The sequence below is a fragment of the Penicillium digitatum genome, chromosome 4 (genome assembly GCF_016767815.1).
Source record: "Penicillium digitatum chromosome 4, complete sequence".
NCBI classification, from domain to species: Eukaryota; Fungi; Ascomycota; class Eurotiomycetes; order Eurotiales; family Aspergillaceae; genus Penicillium; species Penicillium digitatum.
Window position 1 is genome coordinate 1,472,047 of NC_089387.1, and position 22,813 is coordinate 1,494,859.

General features: G+C 49.3%; 8 protein-coding genes across 8 annotated transcripts; 2 read left to right on the forward strand and 6 right to left on the reverse strand.

Moving 5' to 3' along the window:
* Nucleotides 1-133: 133 nt before the first annotated feature.
* On the reverse strand, nt 134-3,751 carry Pdw03_0483 (folliculin-interacting protein N-terminus-domain-containing protein; the record flags this gene model as incomplete). The annotated part of the gene is made up of 1 exon (XM_014675064.1): nt 134-3,751. The coding sequence occupies one exon, from the start codon at nt 3,749-3,751 to the stop codon at nt 134-136; it is 3,618 nt and encodes a 1,205-aa protein (XP_014530550.1).
* A 1,231-nt stretch (nt 3,752-4,982) lies between these two features.
* Pdw03_0484 (Pre-rRNA processing protein Esf1, putative) lies at nt 4,983-7,195 on the reverse strand (the record flags this gene model as incomplete). Its single annotated transcript, XM_014675065.1, has 2 exons — nt 4,983-7,051; nt 7,129-7,195. The coding sequence occupies 2 exons, from the start codon at nt 7,193-7,195 to the stop codon at nt 4,983-4,985; spliced, it is 2,136 nt and encodes a 711-aa protein (XP_014530551.1).
* Nucleotides 7,196-7,596: 401 nt separating this feature from the next.
* Pdw03_0485 (Phosphoribulokinase/uridine kinase) lies at nt 7,597-9,350 on the reverse strand (the record flags this gene model as incomplete). The annotated part of the gene is made up of 8 exons (XM_014675066.2): nt 7,597-8,080; nt 8,140-8,371; nt 8,427-8,468; nt 8,529-8,642; nt 8,690-8,732; nt 8,789-8,933; nt 8,989-9,116; nt 9,180-9,350. The coding sequence occupies 8 exons, from the start codon at nt 9,348-9,350 to the stop codon at nt 7,597-7,599; spliced, it is 1,359 nt and encodes a 452-aa protein (XP_014530552.2).
* A 419-nt stretch (nt 9,351-9,769) lies between these two features.
* Pdw03_0486 (LisH dimerization motif) lies at nt 9,770-11,027 on the forward strand (the record flags this gene model as incomplete). Its single annotated transcript, XM_014675067.1, has 4 exons — nt 9,770-9,784; nt 9,837-9,916; nt 10,103-10,298; nt 10,518-11,027. 4 exons carry the CDS (start codon nt 9,770-9,772, stop codon nt 11,025-11,027), a joined length of 801 nt encoding a protein of 266 aa, XP_014530553.1.
* Nucleotides 11,028-11,617: 590 nt separating this feature from the next.
* Pdw03_0487 (Calcium-binding EF-hand) lies at nt 11,618-13,917 on the reverse strand (the record flags this gene model as incomplete). Its single annotated transcript, XM_014675068.2, has 5 exons — nt 11,618-11,634; nt 11,702-12,433; nt 12,488-12,638; nt 12,698-13,038; nt 13,101-13,917. The coding sequence occupies 5 exons, from the start codon at nt 13,915-13,917 to the stop codon at nt 11,618-11,620; spliced, it is 2,058 nt and encodes a 685-aa protein (XP_014530554.2).
* Nucleotides 13,918-14,505: 588 nt separating this feature from the next.
* Nucleotides 14,506-20,031, reverse strand: Pdw03_0488 (Sister chromatid cohesion protein Mis4, putative; the record flags this gene model as incomplete). Its single annotated transcript, XM_066099618.1, has 4 exons — nt 14,506-19,367; nt 19,427-19,566; nt 19,619-19,808; nt 19,872-20,031. 4 exons carry the CDS (start codon nt 20,029-20,031, stop codon nt 14,506-14,508), a joined length of 5,352 nt encoding a protein of 1,783 aa, XP_065957345.1.
* A 344-nt stretch (nt 20,032-20,375) lies between these two features.
* On the forward strand, nt 20,376-20,876 carry Pdw03_0489 (DNA-directed RNA polymerase I subunit RPA12; the record flags this gene model as incomplete). Its single annotated transcript, XM_066099619.1, has 3 exons — nt 20,376-20,490; nt 20,561-20,792; nt 20,858-20,876. The coding sequence occupies 3 exons, from the start codon at nt 20,376-20,378 to the stop codon at nt 20,874-20,876; spliced, it is 366 nt and encodes a 121-aa protein (XP_065957346.1).
* A 132-nt stretch (nt 20,877-21,008) lies between these two features.
* Nucleotides 21,009-22,069, reverse strand: Pdw03_0490 (HEAT repeat protein; the record flags this gene model as incomplete). Its single annotated transcript, XM_014675072.1, has 2 exons — nt 21,009-21,531; nt 21,600-22,069. The coding sequence occupies 2 exons, from the start codon at nt 22,067-22,069 to the stop codon at nt 21,009-21,011; spliced, it is 993 nt and encodes a 330-aa protein (XP_014530558.1).
* Nucleotides 22,070-22,813: the final 744 nt, after the last annotated feature.

The following is a 22,813-nucleotide window of genomic DNA, read 5'->3' on the forward strand; positions in this document are numbered from 1 at the left end:
GCCCAGGTACCATACCAGACAAAACCAAATCACCAACTAGGCAGGGGAAAGGAAAAAGTAAAAGGCGTGAGTGCAACCATGCAAGGACATGCAGTCAGCAAATTTGAAGAAATCAAAGCTTAGTAAAGCGAAATCACCACACTTCTTCGACGTCAAGGAGCCACTTTCGGATTCCTTCACGCAATGTATTATCAGCACCTGCTAGTGCTCTTCTCCGCTCACGGTCGGCTATCCCAAGTGTGCTATCCACATCTTCACGGCAATGCTCGGCAGTAACAAGGCGGACAACTTCTTCAAGGGCCCCGAGCACCATCTTGCGGCATTCTCCACGAGGCACTTCAGGGGGAGGGGCTTCATCGCCTTTGGAAGAGGGACCTTTGTCTTCAGCTCTACGAGCACGGTTGGGGGAAGGGGCACGTGACTGTGCCATTGACGAGTAACCGCTCTGTCGCAAGACACGCTCGACAGCATCAACTAGGACTCCGTCGAGGTCCATCACCGGTTCCTCGATAAACCGCTCTTCCATGAAACTCTGGCCCCGCTCACCAGTGGCAGGGCCGTGGATAAGTTTCTCATGTCCGGAAAAGAAGTTGGTGAATTGCGAGGTCGAGGCAGCTCCAGCAGATCCACGTGGGGTAGCACTGGAAGGCGAAAGAGGTGTATGAGGAGAGCAGCTACCCACTATGATCTTGCGTCGTAAGCGAAGTCGTTTCACCGTAGAAGCCTTGGTGTCTGCAATCAAAGTTGTTGCAACATCGACCCATTTTTCTGATCCGTCAACGTCGGATGTGGAGGGGATGTACGGGGATGGTTCAGCCCGCATTGCCCGCTTGATTTCTGCTTCAAGAGAGGCATAAGGCCGAACCGCTTGGAGCGAGAAATCTTCATGGAAGAATTTTAACCAACCAGCCACATGGGAAGTCGGTCCATCGCTATCCTTCGTAGTACCGGGAAATCCGGAGCCACTGCTGTGCGTAGAAGCAACTGCATCCATGCTGGTGACGGAGGTTCGAGTCTTCTTTGGCGAGGCAATAGTCGAATCGCCAGACGAAGAGAGTGACATGAAACCAGGAAGCGGAAGATCAACATCCACCACGCCTTCCTCTGCTCGGACCGACAACTTCAGAGGTGACTCCCGAACTTGGCTGGTGAGTGATAGTGGCTCTGGCGAAGCAAGCTCGGTTTTATGAGGAGCGGCAGTAGAAGCAGTTGGAATCGAGATGTTTCCACTGGGGGCTGTTTTGGGCCAGTGTTCATCATCATATTCTGTGACCTCCTTGACCATTTGAGTCAATGTGGTTGACCCGCGCCTAGCAGGGCCAGATCTTGTAGAGGCGGACCTTCTGCGAGCTTCAGATGGGAAATATGGCTCGCTGCTTTCGGTAGATGAGCCTTGACGGGAGCTCCAAAGACCGGAGAAGATTCCCCCCCAGCGGCCTCCAGCTGAGGAAAGACTGCCATTTGTGCTCACTGCAGAGCTGTCACTTCGTCGAAGGCTCTTCAGCAGAGTCTCCGATGCTAGGCTATCGTTGCCTTGAGCTGCGCTGCGCTCTTTTCCAGCCTGGGTAGAATGGCTTGGCTGAGAAGTGAAATGGGGAACAGGAACCGTGCTGCTCTGAGTGATCATGGAAATAGTTGCCTCGCTCGTGTTCATGGCCCGAGCATCCTTTGGGTGGATGTTTGCGCCGGGGGGTCTGATGGAGCGAGCATCAGAGCCTCTGCGGGCCGTGGCCGAGTGTTCCGCCGGCGGGATTATTTCAGCTCCATCTATCGACCGCTGAGCTGTTTCCTGAGACGAAACGCTCACTGATCGCTGGTGGTGTTCGTTATCGCCCAGGATCATTCGTTGAGCACGAGCTCGTCGTTCGATCGCTCTCCGAAGAGACTCCTGGCGGAGGACAGGCACGGTCGGTGGACTTTGGGAGATAGCACGAATTGAGGCTGATGTACCAGGTCTGATAGGGGAAGGTAATGGCTCCAAGCGTTGTTTAGAGGGCAAGAAAGCGGCTAGCAAGAACACTAGGCGACGAGCAGTCATCTTATCTGGGCATATAATGACTGTTCTGTTTGCAAGAATGAGTTCGCCATCCTGCTGAGCTTTGTGCTGCTGGTTGTGGCGGCGACGATACCATTCTGGGCCAAGGCTGTTAAGCCACTCCGTATGATTACCCAAAAATGCTGTCAAAACCACTAAGAAAAAGAAATTCTGCTCTTTATCGCCCAGACCACGGACAATTGAGCGGCCTTCCTCTCGCCAGACGCCCCAACGACTTTGTCCAGTGACCACATATGGGGTTTGGAGAGCAAGACCGATCCGGCGGGAGCTGCGAATAGCTTCTTCTTTGAGCTTTGAATTGACTGATAAAATGTTGGCAGGTAAATGCACAATGGTCTGGTTGGTCCGCTGCATATTGGGAGGCTTCACGGGCTTTGGTTGTGGCCCTGATAAAGAGTCCACCTTCTTCAGAAGAAAGAGAATTTCGTTGCGAACAAGTCTTTCGAGGTGGGAGAGCGTACGAGTGATGACGTCCCAATGATCTACTAACAAGTCCAGACGCTCATCTAGGCTAGCCGGGGGCGAGGCAGAGGATAGGCTATCATCGAAAAATGTACCTGGCCAGCGGTGATCAGAATCCAGCGAGCTTGAGAACCGTGAACGAGGAGAGTCTGGGCCTGGAGTACTGAATCTCGATACGGGGCGTCCGGTGTTGCGCGGCAGCAAGGGGATCTGAATTGTAATTGCAACCGCATACATGGGTGTTTTCTTCTCCTTGATTTTCTTGCGCTTAGAAACATCCGGGAATGGGAACTCCATCTCGGGCAATGACTCTTGGTAGAGAGCGCTGGCATAGTCATGTCGCTCGGCTGATGCTTCCGCTCCTTCGGGAAGGTTCACACTAAACATGCGAGTCAAGAGAACTGTGACTTTGGCCGGGGGCTTGTCGTCCATTCCTCGCGCTACTCCTATCGGAGCCGAGGGATTTCCTGTTGTGTAGGCCCGGGAAAGTGGACTGCGGGCAGCAGGTGATGCACTCACCCCAATTGCCGGGCTTTCATCGGCGGAAATTATGTGCATTTTTGTAGACGACCCCCTGTAGCTGAAGGCGCTGCTGCCGAAGATGCAGTTCAGAAGGCCAGTATCATTGGAATCAGAGGAATGTCGCGATGGACCAGGGTCATGCCATGTTCCCAGTGGTGACAGTGTAGAGCTACGGCCTCGAGCCCGGGAAAAAGCACCCGGGCCGGCTGGTGACGACCTGCGTGCGTCAGCAGCTGCGGAGAGGGGACTCGATTCAACGAGGGAGTTTTGGGTGAGAAGATTGCGACGTGTTCCACGAGAAAGACTTGAGACCGTCCGAGTATGTCTAGGATTAGACAGATCGTTGCCTTGTGGGTCGAATCCAAGACCGGCGGGGTATGAATCGGACGCTCGAGTGTCAAGTAAGACACATGCATCTCGGTCGCCCAAGGCATTTTGTGCAACAATCACACGAAAATCTTTGGTTGCATCCAATTCCATTCCCCCACGATCATCGTATGCACCAGCGGTCGATGCATTCGGGGAATTGAATGTTGTCTGCAATGGGAAAGCATGGGTATTGGAACGTCGAAGGAGGCTGGCGTCGGGGAAAAGAAGACCAGAGGTGTGTTCCTCTTCGGTCACAGACTCGAGAGGCGTTACATTGCTTCGTCCAGAGTATGCCGCTGGGTTCAGAGTTGACGCAGCGGTACTTAATAGCCGGCCCAGCATGATGAATGAGAATGGGGAAACCCGCAGAGAGAACAGGTACTTGGGGACGCAGGGAAAAGAATACGGGCCGGTCAAATTCAGTCAAATTCAGTCAAATTCACGCGGTGTAACGATGGGTATCAGGCAGCTAGGAATTTCTAGGCTGCATCCACCCATAGCTTAATTCAACGAAGCAAGAATCATCATCAAACGATGAAGAGAATTGAAAATATCCAGAATTATGAGAGGGGAGGAGTGGAAGGTGGGATGAGGTGCAGCAGTGGGGCTTAGATCAGCAATTGAGTGATGAGAATTGGCTTTGCACCCACGAGGACTCCACTGGCTGATCAGAATTTTGTAGGAAACCAGGACGTCAAATGAAATTATACCAGTGCTTCTTAAAGGACCCAGTTCCTTGAATAGAGAAACCTCCGGGGGCAGTGGATAGGGAACGCGAAAGGGCGGTGAATAAAGTCACATGATCTCAGCCTCACTGTTTACGGTGAAGAATAGTGACCTGTTTGATCTTCTCTCATGAATCTGATACTCTGACTCTGATCGAAGCAGCCCTGGAAAACATCATGAGACACACAGTTTGAAGCATAGAAAGAGCCTATCTTGACCAAGTTTTCCCGGATGTTGGGCGTGTGTCCAATGATACCTATGTCAATCACTACTACAAGCCACTATGTTGCTATTCTCTACTGTCCCTGTGTCACCGTATAGTCGGGTTTGCAAGGAATCATGTTACTCAAGGGACGCTGATGTGTGTAATTTGAGGCATGGATTTGAATTTGGGATTGGAGGGAAGTTGTTTATCATCCAAATATTACTTATGATGGGCACATGCCATCTCTACACCGTCAATCATCCCTCGTGTGATACAAGCATCATGCTTGCAACCCCAGATACCACACCACTAGCTAGACCGCTGTAAGCATGTTGGTGATTACCCCGACGCTAGAGGAAAGGGACCCTCTTCATAGTGACTACACGCTAGGATCTTCTGTCCACGTGGATTTGTTCTTCAGCCGTTCCTTTTTTTGGGGGTCTTGTCGTTTCCATTTCCCACCGTAGAAAGATGACACGAGAAGCCACATTGACTGTCAGCTATTCTAGGCAGCATGTTGCTAGTATATCCGTTTATATTGCCAAGTTACATGTGTAAAAGAGATCATGTTTCGCAGTTCAATTTCTTTGGCTGAACTCCAGTGTGTATTAAATTCCGAATCGTTTCAATTCTACTATACTCTCAGTGAGAACGCTTGACTTTTGCCACCAATCGCTTCAACTCCTCAGAACTAGACTCCTTTGAAGACTTCTTCTGCTTTTTCTTGCCATCCCGGCTCTCTGCTGGAGCCTCAGGCTCTGCGTCATCACCGGCACGGCGGCGCTTACGGCCCTCGTCTAACAGGGCCTTCATGCCAGAAGTCGACTTGAACCGGGGGTTGGTAGGATCGATGGCGAAATCATGAGTGTCATACAGACGTGCAAAACGGGGGTCGCTGACGTTGACTTCAAAGTCATCTGCCTGAGCAGGTTCCACCTTCTTGCCCTTCTTGCCCTTACCCTTTTTCCGGGCCTGTTTCTCTGCCTTTTCAATCTCGTTCATATCGAAGTGCTTAATGTTGACCTTTTTGTCATCTACCATCAGCAACTCCAACTCAGCCCGTTGGGCTGCTGACGCTGCTTCCTCAGCAGCACGTTCCTCACGCTTCTTGCGCCTCTCCTCCTTGCGTCGAGAACCTGCTGTAGCCTTTCCATCAGGGTCATCAAAGAAGGGATCATTGAATCCCATTTCTTCTTCCACTTGTTGTGGCACCTCGACTGGACCAGCTTCATTATCTTCACTGTCCGCTGCAGCGCTATCCCCTGCAGAGGACTTGGCCTTGAGTTTCTCCTTTCGGCGCTTTTTGCGCTCACGCTCCTTCCGCACATACTTGTCAATTGTGCTTTCTTCGATCTCCGGTTCATTTTCGAAGATGGTATCCTTGCCATGGCCGCCTGCCAAGCCCGATGTGAAAGTAACCTCCATCTCGCCCACGGGGCGTTCCGCTTTGGTGCGGGTAGGCTCGGCGCTCAGACCCAGCAACGCACGCATGCGCTGTCTCTCGGCCTCTTTCTTGGAAAGCTTTGTGGTCGTAGCTTCTCCTGCAGTATTATCGACAACTTCGACGCCTCCGTCCTCGTCATCTGAGTCTTCATTCTCGGAACTATCGCTGCCGAGGTAGGCTTTCAGGTCATTCTCGTCAATATCCTGGCGTGAGCCCCGGAAGGCACGTGCCTGAGCTTCTTTTCTTGTTTTGTCGTCCGCATCCCATGTCAATTTGACCTTGCTGTGCTGCAAAGCATCCGTTACGAATTCAGTGGGCTTGTAACCGTCAGGAATCCGAGAGCACTCGTCCCGAGGCTTGTCATCGGAGAAGTCAGTGTCCTCAGGCACGAAGCGGAGATCGAAGAAGTTGGCACTAGAGAGGTATTCGGCACCATCCACCAAATCGTAGACATGCTTGGCAACGTCCTTTGATGAAAATTTGATAATGGCGTAGTAGTACCGCAGTCGATCGAGCTGGTACCGCCGTAGCTGTGTAGAGTTGAATTCTTCGCCATCGTCAGCCTTCAGCATCGACTTCTTAATTTCTTCCTCCTCCTCATCAGAGTCAAGTTGCTCTTCTTCAGAATCGTCGCTGGTGTTCTTTTTCTTCCCAGAAGCAAAAATCTCTTTCGGGGGGCCTTCAACCTCCTCCCTCTCCATGCGCTCTTTTCCAAATTCGCTAGGGTAGACTGTGGCGTTCAGAACCCGCCCCCCAGATGGAAGGAAGCTGGAAAATACTGCCATCAGGTCCTCGGCACGAATGTTTTCCCAATCGAGGTTGACGACAGCTATCCGATTCGTCACTTCTCCGAGCGGCACATCGGCCCGCTGCTGGTCTGGGAACTCGATCACATCCTCTTCCGCCTCTTCTTCATCTTCGCTGGAGCTTTCTTCGGATGACGAGGACTCAAAGCCGCCATCACGGGCGGGATCATATGAGGCAGCGTTGACCCGTTTCAATTCTTTCTGGACTTCTTCATCGTCGTCGGCACTGTCCTCATCCTCGTCTTCATCTTCATCCTCATCCACCTGGTAGAACTCCTTCAATTTTTCCTTGGTGTCATCTTTTCTGAGCTTTCGTCCATAACGGTCGACAGGGGCGTTGCTGGAGAAATCCTTATCGTCAAGCACATGCGCAAAGCGCTTATCGAGTTTCACATGAGTCTGGCGTTTGCTAGGAAGACGATAGCGAGGATCGGTCTGGATGTTTGCAAATCGAGGATCCGCTACGGTGACACAAAGAGTCAGCAATCATGGTTATGGGGTTTCCTGGAAATGAATCTCAAGCTTCCACTCAACGTACTGATCGCTGGACCGGTTTCGCCTTTGGGCTTGCCAGCTTTGGACTTTTTCTTGCCTAGGCCTGCCATTGTGAGCGCTGGTAAATTTTGCTTTGCACACCACAAGAACGCAAGCAAAAATTTGCAATGCCTGAAACTCGGTAGAGATCGTCGGATTTAGCAAGTGAAAATAGTCGAGACTAACAAATTATTTCTTTTTTCTGCCCGCCGAAGCCAGGGCGGTCAGGCACGTGTTATTCTCAAAACGGCGTGTTTATCTCTCTTGACTTTCCTTTCCCAAAAGCTACTGTCATGCAAGACAACCTTGCATCAAAATCGGATTAGTTTGCTGAGAATTGAGTAAATTTCCTAATTTCTGTATAAGCATGCTTTTAATTTTCAACCCTGGTAACCCAATGCTTGGTCTCTGGAATAAATCACAATGAACAGACAACACATACACTTGAAGAAACAGCAAACGAATGAACATTTCAACATCCAAAGTATCGCTTTTCTATCCAGCGTGGTTCTCCCTCTTCTTCGATCCGTCCAACAATCACATTCATCCTGGGGTATACGGCAGTGAGCCTCTTGAGGCCCCGTTCACCTGCTGCGCAAGTTACGAAAACGATCCTCTCTTGTTCAACCCCGTGATCAATCAGGACGCGAACAGCCATGAGTGCAGCACCTCCACTGGACATCTGAGAGTCAATTAGTATTACAGTTGCATGCTCCTCAATCTGCGACGGAAGTTTCAAGTAGTGCAACTCTGGCTCCTCATTGCTCTCGTTCGTTTGGATGAGCACGCGACCAGTAAGACAGTCTGGAATGGATCGCTTAAGCGCAGTCTCCATGCAAGAGCCTCCACGTAGGATAGCCACGGCTGATACGATACCCTTGGGATGCAAACCGAGGTATGTGCTCCCCTGTGGTGTTTCCACATTTGCGGATACATACGATGTCATATCCAACGCGCTGCGACGGTGATGTCAGCAAAGTAACTTTAGGTTGCACAATGAGATGGAGAGCAGTACTTTTCAATCAATATAGAAACCAGTCGATCAAAGTAGAAAATGAAATCCTCTTGCTCGGTTTCTGGGTTCTGCAGAATAGTATTCATGCCAACGAACTGCGGTGTCGAGGGCAAGACATGCACATTTGAAGGCAGCTCTACTTCTGCTGCAACCAAACCCAATTTGCGAAGCGCTTCGGTGTGGTTTTCAGATTTCTCCTGCAGCTTGCGTTGAATGTGTTTGACCACCATGTCTACATCAGTTAGTTTACAGCTCTTAAACCCAACAGCTCCGAAGGAATTGCATACCGATAGCAGTCGTGTTCTGAATACCACGCGGGATAATGATATCTGAGATTCATAGTTAAAAAAAAGTCTCTTGACGCTTTGCAATCTCATATGACTGCCTACCTGAGATAGGGCGTTGAGGCTCCACAAATCGAGTGTAGGAAGGCTTCACGAATTCAAACCATTGTTTGACGATTCCTTCAACGTCACGTCCTCGCTCACGTACGTCACGCAAGACTGTAAATTGTCAATGGGGTTAAGATGGCACAATCAAGGAAACCCACTTCTGCGACCTAAGCACACATCCATATCCGCTTCAACGAAGATCTAGGACATCAAATTAGCCTTGACAAGCACAAGGATAGCGGATGGAACTAGAATACCTTCACATCCAACATCTCGACAATTCTAGGATCATGGAGCGCCAAAATCCCCTCGAGAATGATCACACGAGGGGAGTAGAGAGTGGTTGTATGAGGCTGCCGCTGGTGCTCAGAAAATGAGTAAACTGGGATGTTCGCTTTCTTTCTGTGACATCCAGTCAGATCAAATAGAAGAACTTTAGGGGAAAACGCAATTCTACCCTTTCTTCAGATCACGGAGGGTCTCCACCAGAACATCAAAGTCAATCGATTCTGGGCAGTCGAAGTCATACTCATTTGCATAGGCCTTATGGTGTTCCTCGGGAGTTAAAGTCTTGTAGAATGAGTCCTGCATATAACATGTTAGAACAAGGTGGTCTTGATTTAGATGCACAGAGTCCACAAGCTGTACCATTACAAGGATCACCACCCACGGCAAGTTCAAAGACTTCACAATCTCCATCGCCACAGAACTCTTACCGGAGCCAGAGCTGCCAGCAATGCCAATAATGCTCAAGTCATGCCATGGTGGAGAATATCGCACTTCCGTAGAGGAGGAATATAAAGGTGAAATTGATTCCATCTCTACATGTGCGACATACAACGCTGTAGGTATCTTCGAAGGTTAGCCCTCTCCACCCCTCTGATTTCGATTTTGATAGCCTTGAAAGCTGCCCAGGTGGGGACCCACGGTGATTACCTAATTGACAATCCCAAAGCAGGCTAGTCGAGGTTCATTTCCTGGAAGGTTCCAACGTTGGAGCGATCGGTCACGTGCTGAAAATTCGTGCATTATAAAGCATCCCATTTGAGCTTAGCGCATGCGTTTCGCTTAAGCTACTTCTTCCGCCGCGAGCTTTTCCGTTCCTTTTCTCTTTTGCATCCTATTCGGTCTTCTCCCACACAGCGATTTGCCTTTCCCCATGGCCGTCGTCTCTTGGGTTGCAGTCCAGCTTTACGGGTAGCTTCTGATCAGATTCAAGACTGGCTATCTAGCTCATAATGTCTGCTAATCTTGTATGCTTCTCGGCTTGACACCGGTGGTTGCTGGCCTTTTAACACTATGCAGATGTCTCGCACTCCCTCGACTGCGACGCCTACTTGGCATCACTTTGAGCGGAAGCTTGAGGAGGTCAAGCCGTCTAAGACGTGAGTTATCTTCCTTCTTACACCTCCACCTGCCCACCGCCGTGACATGATGTTTTTGAAATTAAGTTGGGAATCTCTCTGAAAACATGTGAGGAGAAACAAATTGACTTATCCTTCTGATTCACGTCACCACTGCAAAATTTTCACTCTTTGTTGAATCAAGGGTTACTGACAATCATCGTGCAGTGATATCAACTATTTGGTCATGGATTATCTCATCACCAACGGCTATCCCGCTGCTGCGAAGAAATTTGCAGTGGAGGCCAACATCCAGCTCAGAACGGATCTAGAGGCAATCCAAGAGCGAGTTGAAATTCGCTCTGCGATTCACTCTGGTGACATCCAGGTCGCTGTTGAAAAAATCAACGAGCTGAACCCTCAGGTAAGATTTTCCCCCTCATTGTTCTATTTCTATTGCACATCGCTTGGCCCCACTTGCTATGATTATACCAAGTTTCATGCACCACTCTTAAACTCCCTTCCGGGACATTTGCAGAAAAACAAACATCTTCAGTCCTCAGTATGAGCAACTGCCAATAATTGATTCTTATCATCACGTCACACTTCAAATTAAGTGCCATGGCTAACAAGACTTCAATAGATTCTTGACGAAGATCCCTCTTTGCACTTTTCTCTCCTGCGTCTGCAGCTGGTTGAGTTGATCCGTACCTGCATGGACACTCCCGGTGGCGATATCACCCCCGCCCTTGATTTCGCGACGGCGCAACTTGCACCACGCGCACCTACAAACCCTCAGTTCTTAGACGACCTCGAGCGGACCCTAGCGCTTCTGATTTTTCCCAGTGATAAACTGGCCCCCTCGCTTGCGTCGCTCCTGGACCCTGCACTTCGTAAAGAGATCGCAACCCGAGTCAACGAGGCAATTCTGCAGAACCAGGGCGCTCGTAAAGAGGCCCGGCTGCGCAATCTTGTGAAGACCCGGGCATATGCCGAGCAAAAGGCACGAGAGGCCAAAAAAGACATACCAGATACACTGGACATCGGCTTGGTCGGTGATTCTCACGACAACAGTAACAGTAATGACCATGCTACTAACATTCGTGACACGTTGATGTCGAATAACACCGATACTGATCCAATGATCTCTTAATCGAACTTTCCCCTAAGGCTGGCCTTGATTGTCAGTCAAATTTTCACTGAGTCCTGTGGGAGCCGAATTTCCTTTGCTTTTTTTTTTTCCTTTGCTCCTCTAGCGCGGCGTCTTGGATCCACATTTCTAGGTGTTCGGGCAATGGCGTTTCACTAGTTCTCCAATATGGGTGCTTCGACCCTTTTTGCAATATCAACGCCTTTTTTAAATCTTGATTTAGGTCACATAAAATACTTCTTAGTCCAAGACATGGTAATTCTACAGTGTAAAATATTATGGACGTATTTGACCAAGGTATTGATAGAGTATGTTGTACGGAGTAGATGCTAACCCTGTGGTATGCAGCTTCAACCAGCGGAGCAAGAAAGACAGCTGTCCCCCCCAAACCATAAATCCGTCCCGCAAATATATTTCAAGCGTGACTATGAAAACTGATCAAGAAGCAACAAATGCAAGTCTATGGACGAATGTTAGAGCAAACAAAACAGCATCGGACTCACTGCCTGCCGGACATCGAAAATAAAATTAATCACGAATGTGTCTAGATCAACAAGTAATAACAGCACGAATGAGAGGCAACATTGCCTTCCTTAAAAGCTCATGAGATCTGGAGAATAAAAAGTTAACAAAGCACGAGTGTTGCCGGAGAAAGAATTAGAAAATCAAAGGCATACCTCTTCCAAAGAGCGCTCTCTTGGCCCAATCCATGGCCAGCATACACCGCGTACGGAAGCTAACACTCTGAGCGAAGTAGACACTACGCCAAAGGTACATGGCGATGACGCCGCCACTGAAGCTCATACCACCAAAGTCGAAGATAGCAGCATTGCTGATGTACGCCAAGCTTCCGAGGTGTCTATACTTAAACGCCTTGTAGACAGCCTCGTCGAGGTCACCATAATCAACCTCATTGGCCTTGAGACCGGGAAGTGCGGCGGCAATCTTAGTCAATTTACGGCCCAGGTACACGCCCTGCTGGTTAGCGCGCTGGGCAGTGGCAGGCAGGGACGTGAGTTTGGTGTCGATTTGGTGCAGGAGCTCGGACAGCTCGCCGTAGTCAAGAGTGCCGGAGTGGTCCTTGTCGTACTGCTCAAAGAGCAGATCCAGGCGACGGAGATGGCTTGAGGCTTGCGGATAGCGTCTCTTAATCCGAGAGGCGAATTCGGTCCATTCGGAGAAAGTGAGGTGCACTTTCTCGGGGTCGAGGCCTTTCTCCCAGGCAACGGTGCGAAGGAACCTGATGACGTTGTCTGCGATATTGTTCTGGACTGTTGAGCAGTCGCCGATTGCGTAGACGTCGCCTAATGGGGCGCCTATCACGCGGAGATGGGAGTCTGTTTCGAGGGCGTGCTTATTGTTTTGGCCTTCCAGTTTGTTAGAGAGTGTCTCTGAGATCTCGGCTCGGGCTGAAGAGATGTTGTTAGATTTGACGTAACGAGTAATGGCACTAGCGCACTAACCAACCCCAGTGGACCACAAGCAGAGTCCAGTTGGAATTTCTTTTACAACGGTCTTGCCGTCTTGCATTTGGGAGAAAAGAACCCGATCGCTACGCACTTCCTTAACACGGGCATTTGTCAACACCTCAACGCCATCGCGAGTGAATCGACCCTACAAGGGGTTAACACCAGACAGATTCTAGGGTAGGTTCAGATGTGGAGAAAACATACCTCAGCATACTTAGAAAGTGCTTCGTCGTAAGTGTTCAGAATATGGCTTCGACTTTGAATGATGTGGACAGACATCTCGTTTCGTACAATGCGAGGGAAAGAATGAAGCAGATCTTCATTGAGGAGATCGAACAGCTCGGCTGCAAATTCAACACCGGTTGGGCCACCTCCGCACACCACAAAAGACAGCAGGCGTCTGCGCTCTTCATCAGAAGTGGTGGGGAGACACGCTAGTTCCATATTCTCTAGAACCTTGTTCTTGATTTGACGAGCATCGTCAATTGTCTTCAAGAAGTTACAGTTCTCAAGGCCTTTCACACCGTGTGGGTTTGTTACACAGCCTAGTACATAGAAATGTCAATATTTTGGAACTTGAACCTGCTTGTTCTTTGGCACAACATACCAACTCCGACAACAAGCTTGTCGTATGGAAGATAGAAGTTCTTTGTCTGGCCATCTTGGCCAACCTGGGATACTTCCACCAGCTTCGCAGAGAAATCGACATCAACCGCGGATGCCTTAAGGAAGTGGCCATTAACCCGGTCAATAATGCGCCGAACAGGCTCAACCAGCGACCGAAGACCCAAAGTGCCAACCGTAGCCGAAGGTAACATGGGAGTAAACAGGAAATAGTTAGTAGGGGAAACAACAGTAACATGATAATCGGCAGGGTTCAAGTTCTTAAGAAGCGCGATGCTACCCCAACCCGTTCCCAGGATAACGAGACGAGGCTTATCCTTCTGCTGAAGCATAGCCTCGGAGTCGTAGTCGCCAACTAGCACATCGGCGATGGGCAAGTTCTTCGGGCCCCCGAGTCGAGGATTGAGAGCAAATTCCGAGACCGGGATATCCATCCCACTGGCACCTTCGCGGTATGTACTGGCATCGTAAATGAAGAAGGCGACGACCACGGCGCCGCTGGTGATGATGAAGAACCCGCAAAATGTAAAGACCTTGCGTATAGCAATTAGAGCACGTGATTTTTTCAAAGGTTCGATTTTAGCGGCGATTTCTGATTTGAATCGGATCGGCAACGAGCCCGGTGCCAAGACTCGTCGCCATTGAGGGGCGGGTCGCTGCCGAGGAGTGTGTAAGGAGCGAGACAGAGGTTGGCGGAATGTAAAAAATGCCTTCGAGGTATGAATTCGGCCTGGTACTGATCCCAATGAATTCATCGCGGTGCCGTCCGCCCGGGTCCGACGCAGCATCGCGTTTAGCATTGTCACAGGAGGGGAGCTTGTGTGGAGGATGTTCAGCGATGGAAAAAAGAGACGAAGCAGCTCATGGTCCGTTCCCGTGCACTCAAATAACGAGCGACCTTGAAGAAACAATCTAAGACAAAAAAGAGTCTATCGAGCACAAAAGTTTTAAACCTTGGACAAGAATGGACGCCAACCATCATCGGCGACGTCATCTGAAGAAAGGTCACGTGCTAGCAGATACTCGGGAACCCGGCATCGAAACTTCGAACTCACACGACAGCTCCTCCGTGATATTAACCACAACTATTGCTAGATAGCTAGATCTTCTGCGTATGTACCAATGGAAAAGAATTCGTTGAATTCTATTATATGCCCATAACTGATGGGTGTGGATATAGGGCCGAGCTGTAGTATTAAAAAAAAGCTCAGAGTATGTATGAAAAAAAAGGAAACAAAGCACCCACCCATTTCGATCTCGAAATAAAAATAAAAGGCCATTCCCCGTGGAAGGCTTCATGTGCAGAGGGAAATAAAGTAAACGCCAACCTCGCTTGACATGCAAAAAAAAAAGATATTCCCAGTGACGGATGATGGGGATCCGCGAATTCAGTCCCAATCTAGGTCTTCGTCCGGCTCAGCGCTGGACTTCTTCTTTCCGGTTGAACTCTTCCGGCTCTTAGGTCGCTTGCTGAGGTTTGAGCTGGAGATGGAGCTCTTCCGCTTCATGGGCCGAGGAGGCACTGTCTGATCGATCTCTCCAGCAGCGTCCAGGCTGTCCCCTTCAGCGTCCTCGTCTCCTTCCACCCTGAACTCCTCGTCTATGGAGAGTAAGGTTGCAAATTCTCGACATTTTTGGTGCATCGCTTCCTCGTTGTCCAGAGCTGTCATATTTCTGGCAATGGCTTCCCAGAACTTATCACCGGTCACACCGTGCACTTTGGTGGCAGCTCTATTGAGGTCCTTCGTTGCAGATTTCCCTTCTTTATTCTTGCTGTGAGCATTGACTCCATAGAGACGACGAAGATGAGTTCGAGCTTCCCAAAGCATTGACAATGATGCAGCAGCAGTTGCCAACAATCTCAATGTGGCAGGGTTTGCTTGCCGCGGTATGACTGTCGATTGAGGGATCTCAGGCGCAAACCCTAGCATCATGCCATTTGAAGAATCTAACTGAGGCGGACCGATCGGGGTGGGAGATATCTCCGTCTCAATCGCGTGTGCAATGATTGTGCCAGTCGAAGAAACGATACGCTCCATACATGCGATGGTCGGCACCACTTCAGCCATTTGACCGTAGTCAAAATAGGCCAGGTTTTGGGAGATGAAGCGTGCCAGTAGAAGGTGCTCTGGAGGGTTGCCAGTTACGTCCAATTTCTTCGGTTCAAAGTTGATTTTGGAGCACATGTTTGCTAAGAATTTTTTCTGGTAACGGCTGTTGCTGATTTTGACAATCTCGAACAACGGTGCGAGCTTCGAGACAAAAGGCCGAGCGTTAGCGCCATTGGAGTCTCCAACAATATCACGCTGGTAGTAGAACGCCTCTTGCACAGCCCGCATGTATTCTCGCTCAAACATGGATTCGTATTGCTGATGGAGCATTTTGTGCGTGTCGAACGCGATTTTCGCAATCGCAGGGACTGTAGAAGTCTCCAGAGAGACCAGAACGCCCGCGCATTCTTTTGGATGCACTAAGCCCTGTCTATTGATACTCGCAATGAGTTCAATGGCAGTCAATGAATAAGTATCCTGGCGAGATTGTGCTACCTGAAGCATGTTTGAGAGGAAGTGTTGGGCGATTAAGGCAGCGGCACCATCATTGTCGCTAGCTCTCAAAGAGCCACCTAATCTGGTAGTGTCTTCCTGGGCGGTAGCTTCTGCAGTTGGCATGACGGCCTTTTCAGACTTGCCTTCATGGATGGCAAAGAAGTCTGCAAATGATCTGAGAACGATATTTTGCAGGCTTGGGGCATCTTCTTTGAAAGCCTGAGCAAAAGTCTGCCGTGTGCGTTCCCTGCCAAATTGACCAGGCCAGGACTGGCATATAGATCCCAGGCTTTCCAGAGCCATGACCCTCAGATCAAAGGGTGAACTTGATGCAGTGAAGGGAATAATTGAGTCAACCATCAGTCCCGCAACCGAGCCACCAGCCCAGGTGGGAAATTCACTCTTGAAATGAGATGTATACTTGTCAAGATCGCAATGCCGCCCAACACAACCTGCAATGCGAATATAACTCTTGGCACGGGCAAGAATTGCAGCGTGTGTAGTCGAGGAGAGATCAATACTCTTATACTGTTGCAATGGCTTCAGTACTGAAACTGTCAACTTCACCAGTCTGTTCGTATTTTGTAGAATACTGTTAATGGTCCACAAACAAGCCATGACTTCGTTTAACTCTGAACGGGCGAGCTTGGCAACACTCTTGAAAAGGTCATTCTGCACTTCCTTCAGAAGGGTGTTGTGGGACGAGGACAAGAACGGCAAGACACAGCGATAGATGACCACAACCGATCGGAATATGAAAAGATCATCTGCGGTAGAAAGGTGTCCGATGTAAGGATGCAGGGCCTCCAGCTGATCTGGGGTGAACAGCTTCGCATTCGACTTGGCAAAGACGGTAATCGTCTGTAAAAGAGCTTGCTGGAATTCCTTGCTGGATCCATCTGAATCCTCCACCAATCTCTGGAACATGGTAGAGACCATCGCCTTACAAACCTTGAAATTCAAAGCCGCGGACTTAGATTTGTCTGAAAGGACCGCTTTCAAACAGATGCTAAGAGACTCCAGGGCAGCTTCACTGCGCTCAGTCAGGCCAACGATAAGGCCTACCTGCTCCCCAAGAGCCATTTTCAATTTTGGCCCTTCGGACGAGGAATCAATGGACTCGTGGAATGGAACGAGCCAGATCTCTTCAAAAGTTTGGCGAGCCAAAGATGCCACGCTCTCCTCATGATCGCCTGTGCGTTGGAGGAAACTGTCGAGAATGGCCAGCTTCAATTCCTTCCGAGAGGTTTTGTGGTAAAGTTCCTTCAAAAGACTGATACAGCGTTTTCGGACACCAGCTGTTTGATCGGCTGCACAGGCCAAAATACTTCGACATCCTTCTTCTTCAAGCTTAGGCTTCAAACCAATGCATTGTCCAATCAAGTGTAACGCAGAGTCTCGAACCATGGGTGAAGCATCCGTTGTACACCGGTGTATTACACGTAAAACAGAAGGGTCTCTGTCAAGAAGGTTCGGGTCTTTTTCAAGCATGTAGATGACACTTTTCAAGCTGCGGCTGCGAACCTTGGCCGAGTCACCAAGGAAAGAGGCCAAAAGAACTTTGAGGATGGTGTCGAATGCTTTGCCGAAGTTGGAATTCAAGACCGTGAGGATATAGGCAAACTTGCCATGCACGTTGGGAATTTTGTCGAATTCTTTGTGGGTCTCTAACCAGCGTGGATCTGAGAAGGACCTTGTTAATAGAGAAACCAAATCATCAGTCACCTCGTCATGCGCAATTTCCTCCTGATCCTCCGAGTTGTAATATAGGGCGCAGGCTGTTTTGGCCCATTGAGCCAAGTAGTAGCCCCGCGCACTGGTCAGTTGCCAGTTGTCTGAATTTTTGTCTTGCAAAAGGTGCTCGAGCGAAATCCTATACGGACCCGTTGGAGTGATGAGGTCTTGATGATGCAGTGCGCCCGAACAAAATTCCTCAAATTGTTGTTTGAGGTAATCAGTTAATTCACTGTCGGAATCTTCCAGAGCCGGGAGCATGTGCTGAGCGGTTGCTATCAAATCCGAGATAGCAGATCCCATCCAGCCAAGAAGTTCAAGTGCCATGCTCTTCGAAGTGGCCGCGCTTTTATCTTGGTCGGTGATTTGAATCATGCGCAAGGCCAAAATCCGAAGAAGCAATTCCGCAGCCGGCCAATCAGCTGAGCCCAGTACACTGATCAAATCCTGAGTGAAAAGATCCAGAATATTCCGGTAAGGCTGGTCGCCAGTTTTCGTAGAGTTCATAGCACGCTGTACGATGAAGTTCACAATGTATTGTGCGGAGCGCATGGCATTGTCGTAGAGTCGGTTGGCCTTGTTGGCTAAGCGTTCCAACGATTCGTCTGATTCGTCGTCATCAGACTTGCCGTTGGCATGACTTTCACCAAGGCCCATGAGCTCGTCATTGTCGTCAACGGCTTGTGCTTTGATTCGAAGCTTGGCCTTCGATCGCGAAGGTGTTTCCAGAGCCGTTGTCTGAACAAGCTGCAGGACTAGAGCGGTGAGTAGTTGGATATTTTTTCCATCTGCAACTTTGAACTGCCGAGCATTCTGACGTGTGGTGGGGAGTTTTTCCAATGAGACCAGAATCTCATCCAGGATGAACGGTCGCTGCTCAGGATATTTAGAAAACACTTTTGCCAGCACATCCATCGCACCACGTCTCACAGGCTCGTACTTCTGATATCCTAAAGTAGAGTCTTTGTCATTGTGTGCATTTTCCACAAATATTAGCTTTGCAGCAAAGAATTCCGCGGCCGTGATCGTCCCCTCGGAGACATCAATGCGGGACAAAAATTCTGCAAAAAGAGTAACAACTTTCTTGCTCTGGTGAACAAGAGTGCCAATGATCCGCTTCTGGGTCGAAAAGAAGTGGAAGTACTGGCTGTCTTTACCACCAGGACGCGATTCCACTGCGGGAATAATGCAATGGTCAAACAGTTGATTGAGAACAGTGGGAATGGCCTCGATGAGATCTTCAGGACAAAGCTCTCGCTCGGTTTGACGCCCAGACATCGTCTGCAGCAGCGTTCCGATTGCATACAGTGCGTTCAATACATCTTCGATCTTACCCAGCCACTCCTGGGACTCAACCTCATTAAGTGAATCGCCTAAGCCTATCTCCGGGGATTGTGCAGCAAGTATTGGCTTTTCGCACAATTTTTGAACGCGGTTAAGATAATCAGAAGGAATGTCCTGCAGTCGGTCAAACCCTGCAACTTTCCGAAGAGCTTTCTGGAGGCGAGTGTGAGCATCAGAAGATAGTATCAGCCCATGCACCTGCAAAGATGCCGGGCTCACGAAAATGGGGTTCGGTGCATCAGAAGTTGGAGGGGTCGAAGCATCGGGATCAAGTTGATCTTCTTCTTCAAAAACCTCATGAAGAAGATCTTGAAGCTTTTGCAAGGCTTCATCTGCTTCCTCTTTTTGGTCCTTGAGTCGCACCGCCGCCACGGCCATAGCGTCCTGGTCATGTGCTTTCAGTTGGAGCTTCTTCGGGTTCACGTCATTGCTGTGTAGGGGTACGGTTTTGATTGGAATAACGACGGACAATTGGCTCGATGTAGGTGGATGATTCAGCTCAAAAGAGGCTGAGAAAGACGCCGAGTTCAATTTGTTCGCAACGTATGCGCGCTGATTCAATGAAGCAGCGGTCTTCGGGGTGAGGCCTTTAGTTTCGGGTTTTGTCTTTGGGGGTGCTTCGGGGTCTGCAGCCGGTTAGTCGATTGACTCTGTATATATGTATCCGTGACTTGTTAGGGTTTACATCTGAATGCAATATCGGTAGAGCTAAGCATCATCCGTGCGAAGGAACCAAGGCTATTACGACCGGAGGTAGCACCGTCAGGATCGTTTGGGCGCAACTGTTGTTGACTTCGCGTAGGAACCCGAGGCAGCTTGAATTTGCTATGAAATCCAGATGAGTTGACTGCACTTCAAAGACTTCAGGTTTCCTTACAATTCTGTAAGCTGTTCTCCATCCAGCAACTGTTGAATATATTCTCGGGACGTTTCTAAACGACTAGAATCATCCTGTCCAGCTTGCATTTCCGTGTCAAGTTCACCGAGTGTTTTGCGGCCTTCTTGGAGGACATGGTTTATAGAAGTGGTATTTGAAGGTCGGCCAACATCGGGACGTAGGATACAGTCTGTACGTACAAGTTGTCAGCAAATTGAGCAGACTTCAGAGAGATTAGAGAGAACAGACGAACCGAGACCAAAAACAGGCGCACTGGACATGGATGAGTACTGCAGTGCTTCATCCACAGACAGCGGCCTTTGGTTCTGAAACTGCATATTGGAGACATATGGTGGCATCTGATCATGGCCGTTGATGACCACCTGGACGGCGGGTCGTCCATTCTGGTCCATGGTCGCGGTTAAGTCAATAGAAGTAGGCGCGAGTCATAAGGTTGACATGCTCCTGATAGAGACATGGCAAAGAAGTTAGGCGCCTTATGACATGATCCTTTAAGTTAATAAAACAAACAGAATCTGAAAGAAAAAGAGCGGAGCTACCATCAAATGCGGTTCATGAATTCCGTATGGGTGACGGCACCACTACTGCCGCGTGTGACCGCCTATCTAGAGGCTCGTGCGTCAAAAAAAAGTTGCGTAGATTATTCGCTGCGTAAGACCTGATTCGTTGTCACTTTACTTGCACTTTTGATCTTCTGCAGCTTTCAGGCCATAAATTCCATTTTACACCCATCAATATGTCTGTCATCGGTTCCTTGATTTTCTGCACCGATTGCGGAAATCTCCTACGAGAATCTACCGGCAATGCGGATGCGATTCTGCACTGTGATGTCTGCGGTACTCGGAATAAAGGTGGGTGGACAAAAACCTTTCACATTCTTCCCAGGCCGATAGGTGGTTCATTACTGACTTCTATTTGCAGATACAACTCCTGTGACAACCGTATCTGAGTCCAAGCCCTCCGCATTCCCCTCAGCACTGAGAGCCAAACGATCCGCAGTCCAGACCCTGTCAGCAGAGGATCGAAAGACTGAGGCTATCATTGATCGTACATGTAACGATTGTGGGAGGAAGCAGATGTTCTACACCACGGTGCAACTGCGCAGTGCCGATGAAGGAAGTACTGTGTTCTACAGATGTGTCTGCGGATTCAAGTATGCCCACCCTGCTTTGAAAACATGTGTCTATGCATTTCTAGCAAATACTGACCATGCGACAGAGAAACCTCCAACAACTAATCTTGGGAACACGGATTGTACAAAAGATGTGGGGAAAAATCTATTTTTGGGGAAAGGCTGTATAACTAGCAGGACAAGAGTATTAAAATCACGACCGTCACGAGACAATTTTCTTTTTTTGCAGGATATCCATCATGCAGCAACGGGTGCAGCGCTATCCGGGATCAGCGCGTATTGGGTTTCGCCATTCTTCTCGAACTCTGCCATATCAAGAGCAACAATGACACTGTCCCTGACCACTTGATTAGGGTCATTCAGGAATTTCTTCAGGGTCTCCTCCACACCCTCCTCCTCGCCCAGGCTGCCAAGGGCCTCCGCCGCTTCGTGTCGCACCATTCCTACTTCCGAGAGATCACTCAGCGCGGCTGTGAGACTAGGGATCGAGGCAGGGTGGCAGAGTTGCCCGAACACAAAGGCAACCTCATGACGGAAGAGAGCAGAGGGGTCCTTGAGGCCCTTAGCCAACGCATTGACGGCGTTGACTGCTGTGGGAAGATCTGGGGGCGAGGCAAGGTCGCGCAGACCGAACATCGCACGGTATCTTTGGAACAGCGGGAGCTTTGTGTCAAGAAGCGTCTTTTCCAGGTCAGGGATGCAGGGTTCAGCGCTGGCCTCTAGAGGCATTGGTGGAGCAGGGTCGATAGAAGTGAAATCGCTGTAAATCAAAGATCTCAATGTTAGCATTTCTCCTCGTGGTATAAAATCATCCCACGCGGATCGTACCTAGGCTTCAATTTCTCGGCCTTGCGCTCTTCGGAGTTCTCCCACAAAATTCGGTCGACAGCAATGTCACAAGTCTCGCGAATTACATCCAGTTCATTTGTATCATCCCTCAATTTCTTAAGGATGTCCAAGCTATCCGCGTACCCAAGAGCGCCCAGCGCCTCGGCAGCCTCATGGCGACACATCGCATCCTCATCGGCATCTTTCACCACATGCTGCAGGTGTGCGACAGACTGAAAGTTTTTCGTTTGGCCAAGGCAGTAGGCAAGCTCATGTTTTAGCAGAGCCGAGGGCGACGAGAAGCCTGCGGCAATAGCTTCGATGGCGGGGAGAGTCTGGTCTGTGGTAGGCTGCATGCAGGCCAGATGCTTAAGGGAGAAAAGAGCGCGGAAGCGGCGAGCAAGCGGCTCAGATTCGGAGACCAGCACCTTACGGAGGGTGAGAACGGTAACATCTGTTCCGGATGTCATTTTGAGGGATGTTGTCAGACGAGGGGAGTATAAAGGTGGGAAAAGAAAAGTTGTTAATCTTTTTGATCTTATCAATTTTTAGAGTGGGGGTGGCGGGGCCCATTCAGGCTTTAGCTACGCCTGGGTTTTTGCTCGTACGTTATTGTCTTCAATGTTTCCGGCGTAAGACCAAGCCACAATTTATTGGTTAGTTGAATGGGTGTGGATATTACTAGCCTTACAGGTTTATATTCATGTATAAATGTAGATTTAAGGGTTGGTTATGCGGGGCCTCTCGTATATTGCACAACATAGGTGGAAGCGCTGATCCCAGAGATATATTTTTCTCGATTCGTGGACTTGAGTGGGACCTTGGAGTTTCCAAGCAAGAATCGACCATACAGGTGAAGTTATGTTCTCACAACTGCTATACACATGTCGCGAGGCATCTATCCTTAAAGATACACTATAACCCGAAATAGAAGTTTGAATAGATCAGTTCGAAGCACCCCAAAACTAAAGTTAGCCCTTACTTGATGGTCTGTTGGACATGTTTTTGCTTGTACTCATGCAACGAACCTAATGGCTGTACGATTGTATAGAAAGAACGTCAGAATTTGAGCACAGCTGTTCCAAAAAGTTTCGGGCATTTGGAGTTACAAGCATTGGCTGGTAGACTATTGTAAGCAAGTTTTCTATAACATTAAAAGATACACTGAAATATCGAACAAGCCGAGTATGTTGTAGTGATATTACGCTAGTCCA